This window comes from Aspergillus pseudodeflectus (assembly GCF_044049435.1).
Source record: "Aspergillus pseudodeflectus strain CBS 756.74 chromosome Unknown BJX68scaffold_79, whole genome shotgun sequence".
Taxonomy (NCBI): Eukaryota; Fungi; Ascomycota; class Eurotiomycetes; order Eurotiales; family Aspergillaceae; genus Aspergillus; species Aspergillus pseudodeflectus.
This window is the reverse complement of record NW_027263855.1, coordinates 123,090-134,412: the sequence shown is the minus strand read 5'-3', so window position 1 is coordinate 134,412 and position 11,323 is coordinate 123,090. Positions and strand designations below refer to the sequence as shown.

Genomic DNA, 11,323 nt, shown 5'->3' with positions numbered 1-11,323 from the left:
GGGGGGGGGCGCTTGTCAGCATTTGATATCATGGTTTGAGCTTCACAGGAATGCTCTTGACGAATTTTGGATCGTCCAGCCTTTTGCTTCGCCGTTATCCTACATCTTGGCTCACCATCATCATCCTTCCACTTACAGCCGATTTCATTGCGACATACTCGGATCTTCAGCTGAAACGTCATCTTGTCTCTCTTCGTCATTCAAAAATGCATTGCATCCGGCCGCGACGTTTAGTCTCATCTTTCTTCTTCATAATCTCGCTATGGTTTTGGCTCGGAATTGCCTACGGGTCTCTTACTGCTCAGCCATAGCTTGCCACGCACATTTCTGGACTTTGGGTGTCATTTTCTATCATTCATTTTTGTCTATTTTTATTGCATTGCATCTGACACTCGGTCATGGACATTGCAGTACTCCCCAGCGAATTTTCCTGTCTCTTCACCATCATTCCCAATTTCTTTACCAGTGCTCGAAGCGGACCTCTCCATTGATCTGTGAGAGCCCTTAATCGCACCTACCCTTCTTGTTTGGTTTCCGCTCTCTTTATTCCATTTCCTTTTCTTCTGTTTTCTTCTCTTCTTCTCTTTTCTCTTTTCTCTTTTCTCTTTTCTCTTTTCTCTTTTCTCTTTTCTCTTTTCTCTTTTCTCTTTTCTCTTTGCTCTTTGCTCTTTGCTCTTTGCTCTTTCCTCTTTCCTCTTTTCTTCCTTCCCTTCTTCTCATTCCCCGCCTGTCCAATTTACAAGACAGCAAAGATACCTATGACGAGTTTTTGTTTTTGCTACTTTTTTTTGTCTCAGTCCATCCTCAACATCATCATCGTCCTCTTACTTTCCTCTCTTCATTCTCCTCCTCCCACCATATCCCATCCGTCCCCTGAAGCGGTGTCGTTGAGTTTTGTTTATGTGTTTGTTTCCCCACTGGTGGTACAGGTTCAGGTCTTCCTTTCTATTCCACTTGCATCCCGTGTGATGTGTTCTTCTTCTCTCTTCTTTCTTTCCCAACCCTCATCAGTGATGTATGTAGTTTACAGCTGTCAATGGAATGCCTAAGGCGAATCGATTTAGTCGTGTGCAACTATCCCTAGCACATTTATATTATACCTAGGTAGTTTATATGTCAAGAAGAGAACGCGGTATAAACAGGCACGTAAATAGTTGGTACAATGGGAATCACAAGACTAGGTAGGTAACGACTAAACTCCAGATAAAAGGCAGGCCTACGGACCACAAAGGATGATAAACTCCAATAAGTAAGACTGGGAGGAGAGTCTCTTGGACACATCCAACCATAGCGCAAACTCGCACAAACAAATCACACTCCCCCTCGAAAAACTCCAACCAAAACAAGGGAACGGGCTTTACGTTCCATACACCATTGCCCTGGAAACCTCTCGACTCCACATAAGCTCTGTAGTTTGATATGCATGACAATCTCACAAGCAGCTGTACTAGGCTAAACCGGACGACAAAGCATAACGCATCTAAGCGCGCTTCCGCAGAGTGCGTCGACCGCCCGCTGCAGTTTCACCACCTGCCGGCGTCGTAACCTTTCGCGTTCCAGATGTGGCAGTCCTCTTCGAAGCTGCAGAGGGCGCCTGGGCTCGAGCAACGGCCGCCTTCTTGGCTGCAGTGCTTGCTGTCGATGCAGTTGTTACCTTTCGCGACACGGTTGATCGAACTGTGTGTGCGATCGTGGTACCCGATGATGTAGACGATGAGACGCTACCTCTGCGGTCGCCTTGGCGAGTGGCCGGCCGCGACAAGGGTGAGCGTACGGATCTGGGACCCCCGGTGGCGGCTCTGCTTCCAGGGCGAGTAGTTTGCGCGGATTGTGGGCGGGCAGGGACAGCGCCTCTTGAAGAGCCGGGGCGGTTGGCGGAAGTGGATTTGAGCGGGCTTGATGGTTTTAATGGTGACATTGGGCGAGACAGATAAGACGAGGGCTGCTGGGCTTTCTCGGGAGAAGCACGGAGTGGGGATTGAGGGTATGTTCTGGAGTTGGAGGATTTGGGCGAGAGGATCCTGTAGTCTGCCCCACGGACCTCTTGGGAAACAACGCGAGAAGTACCACTGGCGGCACCGGGTTTGGCGCGTCGTTTTGGGTTCTTGAGAACGTCGAGCTGCTCGCCTGATGCGGGGGCGTTTTCTTTGTCGGAGTAGATACCAGCGGGGCTAGCCATGTTAGTCTAGGACGTAAACAAACACCAGGACAAGCATACCTGTGCTTCCTCACTCGTCGAGGGCTAGGACTGGCAGTGGCCGCCTTCTTCCTCCCCGAAGCCGAGAGGGCTGTGAAGTTGCGGGACCCTTTTGCCGGGCTACGGTATTTCCGTGATGAGCCTTCAAGCTGTGCGCGAAGGGCGGCATTGTGCTTCTCGAGCAGCTCGCCCATGTTCGCTTTGCGGAGGGCAATGGGGATTCGATTAACGCGTCGTTCGAGGCGTGCTCGGAGGTCTTGAGCTTGGAGGGCATACTGTGCACGGAGTTTGCGAGCTCGTTCGGTGACTGCTGGCTGTCAGATTGGGATCAAAAGAGCACAGAAGATACATACTTTCAAGTTGCAGGTTGTCCATCAGAGCCTGTTTCTGGCTTCGCGTGATCCGCATGCGCTTTCTGGGGGGGCTGTTGGTGGGTGTGACATCGTCGACGGGATACGCGTCGTCCAAGTCGGAAGACTTGCGTTTTGTCGCTGAAGACATTAGGAAATTATTTGCGCCCTGCTAATGTCTGATAGTCGAAGAATTATCGTGATTGAGCGGTCGTGGTAGTGTTGTGGAGGGGCGAAGGGATGTGAGAGGAAGTGGTGTTTGGGGATAAACAAGCGCTGACTTAATTCGTCGTTAGCTTACCTGAGCTCAACGCAACGCCGTACATCTCCGGCTCCGTCTCTGGCCAGCTTCGACCCTACCTCCCGCCTTCATCAACCACTCCCCCTCCACCACTTTTACAGCACTTCCCGTACTCTACTTGGTCATTTCATTTCATTTCTCCCTCTTGTTCCCGCACAGCTGATTGACCCGCCAAGATGTCGCTCGAAGCTACGATGATCATGTCCGTCACCCGCCACCCCAAGCAAGCTCCAGACCGAAAAGCTAACCCATCCCAGCGTTGATAACAGCGAGAGCAGCAGAAACGGAGACTACACGTGAGACTACCTTACCCTACTCGAAAACCACTTATCCCTCTCGTCGGCGACGACCGGTCTGACAACAGTCACAGCTCGACACGATGGCAAGCCCAGATCGACGCAGTCAGCGTCATCCACACGGCCAAGATGCGCGCACACCCCCAGTCCGCCGTCGGACTGATGAGCATGGGCGGAAAGGGTCCCGAGGTGCTATCCACATTCACGACTGATTTCGGTGCAATCCTGGCTGGGCTGCACCGCACGAAGATCCACGGGACTGCGCATTTCACGTCGAGCATACAAGTTGCCGGGGTATGTTTTCATTCCCTCGATATCGTTTCTCAATCTGGGCATGGAGTCTAACACATCTGTACAGCTAGCACTAAAACACCGCTCCGAAAAATCCCAACGCCAACGCATCATCGTATTCTCCTGCTCGCCCATCGAAGAAGACGAAAAGACCCTCGTCAAGCTCGCCAAGAAGATGAAGAAGAACAACGTCTCCATAGACGTCATCGCATTCGGAGAACTCGAGTCCGACCAGATCAAGAAGCTGGAAGCTTTCGTCGAGAACGTCAAGGGCGGCGACGGCTCAAACCTCGCCATCATCCCGCCCGGCCCGAACCTACTGAGTGAGGAGCTTCAGGCCTCGCCTATCCTGGGCGGCGACGGGGCCGGGGCCGGCGGCGCTGCTGATGGTGGTGATTCCGGTGGCTTTGATCTCGATGCGGTGACGGAGAATGATCCCGAGTTGGCGTTTGCGCTGCGTCTGTCGCTGGAAGAGGAGAAGAACCGGCAGGAGAAGGAGAAGAGGGAGCGAGAGGAGCAGGAGAAGAAGGGGAATCTAGAGGGAATCCCGGAGGAGGGGTCATCTTCGAAGAAGGACAACGAGGATCCAGATAAGATGGACACTGCGTAGATTTTGTATTAATGCATACCCGGCGTTTACCTTGACTAAACTATCTACATACACAATCCAGCCGAGTATGAGATACACATCATAATTCATAACCATCAATAAGTCTAAACAATACCACTGACCCAAATGCGTCACCCTTCCCTTCAGACTCAAATTCGGTAAATCATGCCCTCCCCCTCAAGAACCCACCCAACCCACGATCAAACCCCTCACACCGCACCGGCATCTCCAACTGATAAAACGGATTCTTCATAACATAGTCCGCATACAGCTCATAGACACTTTTCATGACCCCCTCCACATTCGACATCCCAGGGTCCGTGAAAAGCAGAAACTTCGTCCCCGTGAGCGTCTGGAAGCACGTCAGGCGGAACTTCTCTGTTTCGAGCGTCTCGAGGCCCGTGACGGGGACCGACGGGTTCGGGTAGGACCAACTTGATGAGGAAGATGTTGGATGCGGGGAGGGCGTTGCGGCTGTCGGGGTTTGTGTACCGCCGCCGGGGGTCGAGGCACTGGTTGAGGAGGGGGAGAGGACTGCTGATGTTGCTGTTGAGGCGGAGGCGTGGTGTGATGGGGTTGAGGAGGAGGGGTTCGGTGTTGTTGATGTCGAGGGGATGGTGAGGTTGGGGATTTTGGGTGTGATTGAGCGGGTGATTGCGTGGATTCTGTTTAAGAAATCTGGTTAGCATATATTTTGACTTCCCAATACTGTCAGTCACCACCTTGTGCCGGTGGTGATCTGCAGAGCTATAGCAAAGCTCAACTCCTCCACAAACATCGCCATCGCCATCGCCATGTTCACCCACATATCCACAACATGTATAAATCAAGGTATAGAGAGGGTAACGTACCCGTGAAACGTCCCCGCGAGAACAAGGTAATCGTTCGTAGAGAGCTTGAGCAGTCCCGGCTGGAATTCGCGCTGGTAGATGAGGCCGCCGGCCTTGTTGATTATGATTAGAGAGTAGACGGGCCTGATATAATTTGTCAGCGGCAAATCGCTTGTTAGCTGAGCTAGAGAGGAGAGACGTACATGGTGTGAGAAGCGAGGAGAATGAGGGGATGGGGGATGGTGATGGTTTGCTCGGAGGTAGATCGGTCGGGGGCAATGGCGGGAAATGGTATGAACTATGGGCGTATAGTTGAAGGAGTGTGTCTGTCCAAAGAGGAATTGACCACAAGGGCTGTTGAGTCGAGCTGCGATTGTTAGTTATCGCGTGCGAAGCTCTCGGAGTCGGGGTTCTGGAATCTGGATAAGTCTGGAAATGCGGAGGTGCAACACGTGTCTATTCTGTACCCGCCTTGGGTGCGCTTTAGAGACCCATTCCTCCATCTCCACTGCAAAACAACAGGGCAACCGCCTCTGTCAACTCTTCCTAGGAATCCTACAGCGCCTTCGAAACACATACTGTAGCTCGACAAATGCCTCAGTTTATTAGGCATTAGAATTTTTATCTCCCTGGCTCTAAAGAAGGCCGATTGCAAATTCCCCTCCTCCACGAACCTCATGCAAGGCGAACTATATATAGTTCCCCTCCCTCTCTATCCTACGAACCACACCACACCACCCATGTACAAAGTAAATAAAACCAGGTTCCCTCTCCACTCAATTCGACCGAAAGACCAATTTCCATTTCTAACCTCATAAATTTCCCTTACTCATTCTCAAGGCAAGATAGTAACTACCCATGAGGAAGGTTACATCGCCTAAGCGCCGCACGCCCCAAACCAGTTTGAATCACAATCTCTCACCCACTTTGCCCATCTATCCCATCCCTCCTCCTTGCCCTCTCCTCACCTCTCATCTCGTATCGTATCTTACATCTCACAGGGCAAAAGCTCCCCAGTGCCAGGGGACGATCAGGGCAAAAACACCCGAGATCAAATAGGGTCAGCGTGGGTGAAGTGCGTGCGTGGCAGGGCACAGGCACAGGCCCAGGCACCCGTCCATGCGCCTGCACATGCACGCGCTGATCATGGTGCTATGTACTAATAATACAAACCCTTCATCACTGTCGAATGGAAGCCTTGAGGGAGAGATAAGGGCCACCGTCGACCTGGCACACGTGCTTGCTTGCGTTTCAGATCGTTCCTGGATGAGTCGAGTCTGCAGACTCTAAGGATAATGGATGCGGCCGCAGATGCATTTGCGGAAGCCGGAGCGAGGACTGAGGAGGAAGAAGGGGGGTCTGAGGTGAGATCTTAGCAATGCTTTGCTTTGCGCTGGGTACTTTGCTGAAGCAGCTTACTTGTAGTAGTACTAAGATCGTGAAGAATGCACCTAGTACATGGGTGAGATACGAGTCCGAGGTGCCCTGCATGGTGGCTACTGGAGGTACCAGGTACCGTACACTGGGTACAAGTACGAGATGTAGCTAGTCGCTAGCTTAGGGGCTCTACATGCTTAGCATGGTTCTTGAGTAGAAAGTACATGGACAGGACTTGAGCTCTTCCAGAAGTCAATAATAACTGATGTGTAGTTCAGTAGTCAAGAGTGCGTTCAATGCAATCTATATCTCCTACCCAGACATGTTTAGAGTTATGTTCTCGGGGTTCGCGCCCACGCCATAGTATCGCAGGCGAGAGAAAGGTGAAAGGGGAAAAAAGGAAACAGAAGAAGTAGAGGGAAAACCCAGAATATCAGTATCAGTGTCAGTATCGAGTACAGGATATCACGTCGTAAATCATCAAATATGTTATATCGTGCCATGCCAAACTTGAACGCTTCGAATATCGCAGTCGCCATCGGTGTCGCCACTGCCGTTGCTATCGTCGTTGCCCCTATCCAAAATCAAATCCAAATCCATCGCCATACTCAGAGCGTATCCTTTATCCCGTCCGTATCCGTGTCCAAATCGTACCCATGAGACCCAGACAACCCAAGAAACCAGAGGAAACCTATAGCCCAGACCCGAAGATAACCCGACCAAAGTACAAAAGAGTTTAGGAAAGATAAGAAAGGCAGGAGAAAAGAAAAGAAACCCCAATAGAAAAAAGCCAACAGTCAAAGAGACAGGCATCGAGGAAAAGCGAGAAAGAAAGGGAATTGTCTACTTCCGGCAAAGCCCCGCAAGCTTCCACGTCCCCTTCTCAAACCGAATAATCCCCTGCTCAACAGCCCACTCCCTGAGCGGCACATCCTCCTCCTCAGGACCCGCATCGCCCTTCTCAAAGTGTCTTGCCACATGCTCCATGCGCTCCTTCCACGCATGCGGGCCCTGGAACTCCTGCCCGCAGAACCCACACTTGCTCTGCGTAGGGGGTAGCCTAAGCTGCCTCCAGCACCGCTTGTAGACCTCCTCGAGGCTCGCCTCAAAGGCCATCTTCTCGTCCTCGGTCACGGATGACTGCTTGGATCGCTGGTTCTTGGCTGTCACCCAGGGTGCGTGCATGCGGCGTTGGTGCTGGATGAAGAGGTCTTTGCGGTTGAAGTCGTTGACGAGGAGGGCGGATTGTTGGTGCTGGTGGTTTGCGTCGAGGGAGGGTGAGGGGGAGCTAGTAGTAGACTCGCGATTGTTGAGGCTGCATCGGCCGGTATCGCAGCGGTAGAAGCCCGGTTGGATGTGCTGTGAGCTGACGTGACGCTTCCATTCGTTCTTCGAGGGGAATGTGCTTGAGCAGCCGTAGCGGGCAAAGCTGCATACAAAGCGGCGTTCCGAGGACTTCTTGGTCGACTGCTTGGTGGTTGTGTCGGGAGCGGCTCGGGCTTTGGAGCGGGCGGGTGTCTTCTTGGGTGTTCTGGTGGTGCGTTTCTGCACGCCCCTGGATTGTGTGGACTGTTTGCGGGCGGAGGTGGTGGTCTTGCGAGAGGTCTTGATGGACTCCTTCTTCGGGGAAGATGAAGCGGCTGTTGAGGCGTATTCAATGGGGTTCTGGTTGTGATAGGCTACAAATATATGGCTGCCTTGGTGTATCATCGGCGGAGTAGTCTCGCTGACTGCGCCCATGGGCTCACGCTCGTATAGAGCCAGTGGCATGGGCTCCTGGTATGCGGGAGGGGAGGGCGAGCTCTCAAAGCCTGATGTAGACGAGACGGCATCATCGTAGCTGTAGGTGGACATGCACCCGCTACTCAGGCTGTCCGACCGAGGCGAGTCACTACGGACACTGCCATCAAAGTGGGCGTGACGAGGCTGCCAGTACTCAAACTGGTGAGTAGCAACAGGGGGGAGCGGGTACTGTGAGCTAAAGGCAGGCAGGTGAGGACCCTTGCCCGCGACGCCGTGGCCGCACGAGAAGGCTATCATGGGGTTCGGCATCGCCGTCGACATCGGATTGGTGTCATCATGGGCATAAAGCTGAGGGTCGTGCTCAATGGCAAGGGGACCAGGCCCATGATAGGCATGGAACTCGGTCGGATACGGATAGTGGCCATCCATTGTTCAGGCACGCACCGTGAAAGAAGTACACAAGATATCAAATAAAGGATGATGCAGAGTATACACTTTCAAGTTGGTAACAAAGCTTGAGCCAGGAACAATTGAGCATCGGTGCAAACGGCGGGTCCACGGCCCCATTTATCCTCTGTTTACACTTGCTTCTCCTGTCGAGAGGAGACCAGCACGCAAAATGGGTGATGAGGGCCGTCGCACGAATGGAGGACCCCAGAATGAGCCTCAAGGACCACTGTGCCCTCCATAAGCATCATCAGGAACCGGAAAGTGCACTTGACATCGGTGAAGTGGGTGCATGCGTGCTGCATGCCGACACCAAGCCCCAGATAGTGACTGGCACTAAACTGGTCAGGGCCCATTGCGCTGGTGCCAGGCCCATTTTTCTTTTTCCTCAATCCGCCTCTCCCTCTTCTCAGGCGCTTTCTCCGTGGTCAGAGCAGGTCGTAATAATACAGGCGACGAGTGCATTGAGGATGCAGGGATAGGTTTAGAGGGGGGCGGTCAAGAGAGGAAAACCGTAAGATTACGCGACACTGATTTGTATGGAAGCCCTTTTGAGCCTCATCGAGTCATCAAGGCTCATCCAGGTCGAAGAGAGACGAGCGAGCGACGAGGGCGGCCCCCGTGTCTCCCAGCGAATGAGCCTTCTGTCGTCATCAAGGCGCGTATCAAGTCGCCAAATGGGGTTGGTTCATCGCCCTTCTGGCCCCATCTCTGCCCAGTTCTCTCCACTTGTCATTAATGCGCCCAATCATCAACCCTGTCAAGTAGCGTTCGACTGGGCAGTGTTTCGGCCGCTTTGGTTTGCCCCAGGGACACCCTTCCAGTCAGACAGCTGGCAAAAGGACGCGGCGCCTTGGCATGCAGGCAGAGAGGATGCCGACGAGGAGCGCAGAATGCCAACAGGAAGCGATCGGCATGTCATAATTTGTGGGCTGAGAGACTGACAGCAAGGAACACCGATGCGAACCGTCGTCCAAGTGTAGTTTGTGGCTCGTATCCACCGTCTAAATTCAGAACAGTCACGTTATCCAGATTTCTCCAGCATATCGACTTGTGAGGAGAGAGTGGCCCCCAAAAAACAAGACTTGGCCTGGTCTTGACTCGCTTTGTTGCTGAGCAGAGGAAAGAAAAGTGGTTGACTGGAAAGGAACGCACGCCGCACGCGGACAGTCCACAGTGGAGTCAACGGATCTCCAGTTTCCAAGAGTCCATCGTCCGTAGACCCATCACCCTAATTCAACCGCGTGGTGAGCGATTGATCGAGCGACCAGTCTGGACTTTGAAATTCTCGACCTTCACCCGCCATCACCCTCCCCATCCACGCTGCCAACTTCCAAGTCCAAGTCCAGACCGCAGACTGTCAGGATCAGCCAGACAGCCAGCCAAACTTTACCAAGCCTCATTGCACAGTAAGGCACAATCTCATGAAAAGCCCGCTGGTGACTTGTCCCGTATCTTCCGATGGATGACTTTTGAGAAACCATTGATTAGGCAAGGTTCCTGTAGGTTAGCCCGTCCAGCACGTTGCCGATCGCGATAACCAGACAGATCCAGCTCATCCTGACTCCTGATCCATCACCGATCGCTGCTCGCATGGCTCGCTTAAGCGGACCAGCTAACGGGAAACAAACTAGTCCAGTTCGCTGCTGACTCGATGGATATTGCGACTGGGCTAATGGACAAGGGTGCAGCAGATAATTATGACCAACTCAAAACCAGGATTCGTACGGTTTGCGTTGCGCAGTGCGCACGTTCGACGTTCGCGGTCGCTTACTCTCCCCTGGCTTTCCCCAGTCGGAGCATTATCGTCATTCTTTGCTCGCGCAACGAACCTCGAATTGACCCATCAGATTCAGATCGCATCCTTATTCGGATCTGCCTTGGGCGCAGCAACCCAGCGGTAGCAGCGTCGCACAACAGCAGACTAGTTTCTCTGCATCTGGCTTCTCGGCCTTCTTCAGCTGACCATGGTCCTGAACAATTCGACGTGCATGGATTGCCCTTTTCCGCGATCGAACAATCAACCAGCCAACTGGGTCGAACGGACAAGGAAGACAGGGCAGATAGGAGACGGACAGCAACCGCAGCGACTGGACAGAGCCAGACCCTTTGGCATCCGCGCCATCCCCCGTTCTTAACCTTCACCCGAAAATAAACCTTCGCCCCTGTTTTCATGCATGTAGCTGATGCTAATCCTGATGTCGACGCAGGAGGTGGTGGTTTGGCATCTGCAGCTAACACTTTCCCACCCACCTATGGATTCCTAGTTATCAACCCCCTTTCCTAGAGGCAGTTGAGGTTGACCCTCGAGTGGGGGAGGGGCTAGTCCAGAAGTGCCCCAAAAAAATAAACAGATTTGGGGGCATGTCGCAACGGTCGCTCGCCTCGATCAAAATTGACTTCAATCAAGGCCCAAAAAGCAAATAATACTAATCAGAGACATGCATTGCAGATTGCAGATTCCTGCGGGCGCCGGCCAGGCTGCGCCGAACCTTCGAAGGAAGACTCTCGGAGTTTGAACTTCAACTTCGAAAAGGGAGAAGCCACTGGCAGACTCCAGCCAGGGCTCCAGAGAGGCCCGAGAGATTTCAGATGGTGGGGGCCCAGTGGCAGAGAGATTCCCATCCTAACTGTGCATCTGTGGCGCGGCGGCTATGCCCCCCATCTGAGCGGCATTGATAGGTTCGCGCTGACCTTCCGGAGTAAGGCTTAGCTAGGCTGATCCCTCGTTCTTGAATCATAATCCATTATTGATCATTGAACATTGAATGATTCCACTTCCCCTTCTGGAGTAGATATTCGACGATCCGTCGAAATGTCAGTGCCATGCCCAGTGGACCCCGGGAATGCGGAATAGAGTTTCAACTTCGCCGTTTGTTCG

At 52.8% G+C, this 11,323-nt stretch overlaps 8 protein-coding genes across 8 annotated transcripts; 4 read left to right on the top strand and 4 right to left on the bottom strand.

Moving 5' to 3' along the window:
* The first annotated feature begins 1 nt into the window (after nt 1).
* On the top strand, nt 2–692 carry BJX68DRAFT_248401 (uncharacterized protein). The gene has a single exon (XM_071041913.1). The coding sequence runs from the start codon at nt 51–53 to the stop codon at nt 309–311; it is 261 nt and encodes an 86-aa protein (XP_070893315.1). The 5' UTR covers nt 2–50; the 3' UTR covers nt 312–692.
* BJX68DRAFT_248400 (uncharacterized protein) lies at nt 652–1,063 on the top strand. The gene has a single exon (XM_071041912.1). It carries the CDS (start codon nt 759–761, stop codon nt 1,047–1,049), a length of 291 nt encoding a protein of 96 aa, XP_070893314.1. The 5' UTR covers nt 652–758; the 3' UTR covers nt 1,050–1,063.
* A 40-nt stretch (nt 1,064–1,103) lies between these two features.
* BJX68DRAFT_248398 (uncharacterized protein) lies at nt 1,104–2,794 on the bottom strand. The gene is made up of 3 exons (XM_071041911.1): nt 2,551–2,794; nt 2,219–2,504; nt 1,104–2,171 (listed from the first exon to the last, which is right to left on the bottom strand). The coding sequence occupies exons 1-3, from the start codon at nt 2,696–2,698 to the stop codon at nt 1,481–1,483; spliced, it is 1,125 nt and encodes a 374-aa protein (XP_070893313.1). The 5' UTR covers nt 2,699–2,794; the 3' UTR covers nt 1,104–1,480.
* Nucleotides 2,795–2,866: 72 nt separating this feature from the next.
* On the top strand, nt 2,867–4,219 carry BJX68DRAFT_202904 (proteasome regulatory particle base subunit RPN10). The gene is made up of 4 exons (XM_071037583.1): nt 2,867–3,050; nt 3,106–3,144; nt 3,219–3,438; nt 3,503–4,219. The coding sequence occupies exons 1-4, from the start codon at nt 3,025–3,027 to the stop codon at nt 4,043–4,045; spliced, it is 828 nt and encodes a 275-aa protein (XP_070893312.1). The 5' UTR covers nt 2,867–3,024; the 3' UTR covers nt 4,046–4,219.
* Nucleotides 4,127–5,165, bottom strand: BJX68DRAFT_202929 (trafficking protein particle complex subunit 4). The gene is made up of 3 exons (XM_071037584.1): nt 5,079–5,165; nt 4,897–5,019; nt 4,127–4,710 (listed from the first exon to the last, which is right to left on the bottom strand). Coding segments are annotated over exons 1-3 (627 nt in total). The 5' UTR covers nt 5,081–5,165; the 3' UTR covers nt 4,127–4,208.
* Nucleotides 5,166–5,626: 461 nt separating this feature from the next.
* BJX68DRAFT_248394 (uncharacterized protein) lies at nt 5,627–6,514 on the bottom strand. The gene has a single exon (XM_071041910.1). It carries the CDS (start codon nt 6,364–6,366, stop codon nt 6,127–6,129), a length of 240 nt encoding a protein of 79 aa, XP_070893310.1. The 5' UTR covers nt 6,367–6,514; the 3' UTR covers nt 5,627–6,126.
* A 429-nt stretch (nt 6,515–6,943) lies between these two features.
* On the bottom strand, nt 6,944–8,703 carry BJX68DRAFT_202785 (putative C2H2 finger domain protein). The gene has a single exon (XM_071037580.1). The coding sequence runs from the start codon at nt 8,422–8,424 to the stop codon at nt 7,096–7,098; it is 1,329 nt and encodes a 442-aa protein (XP_070893309.1). The 5' UTR covers nt 8,425–8,703; the 3' UTR covers nt 6,944–7,095.
* A 1,015-nt stretch (nt 8,704–9,718) lies between these two features.
* Nucleotides 9,719–10,736, top strand: BJX68DRAFT_202843 (uncharacterized protein). The gene is made up of 2 exons (XM_071037582.1): nt 9,719–9,944; nt 9,991–10,736. Exon 2 carries the CDS (start codon nt 10,097–10,099, stop codon nt 10,595–10,597), a length of 501 nt encoding a protein of 166 aa, XP_070893308.1. The 5' UTR covers nt 9,719–9,944; nt 9,991–10,096; the 3' UTR covers nt 10,598–10,736.
* The last annotated feature ends 587 nt before the right edge of the window (nt 10,737–11,323 follow it).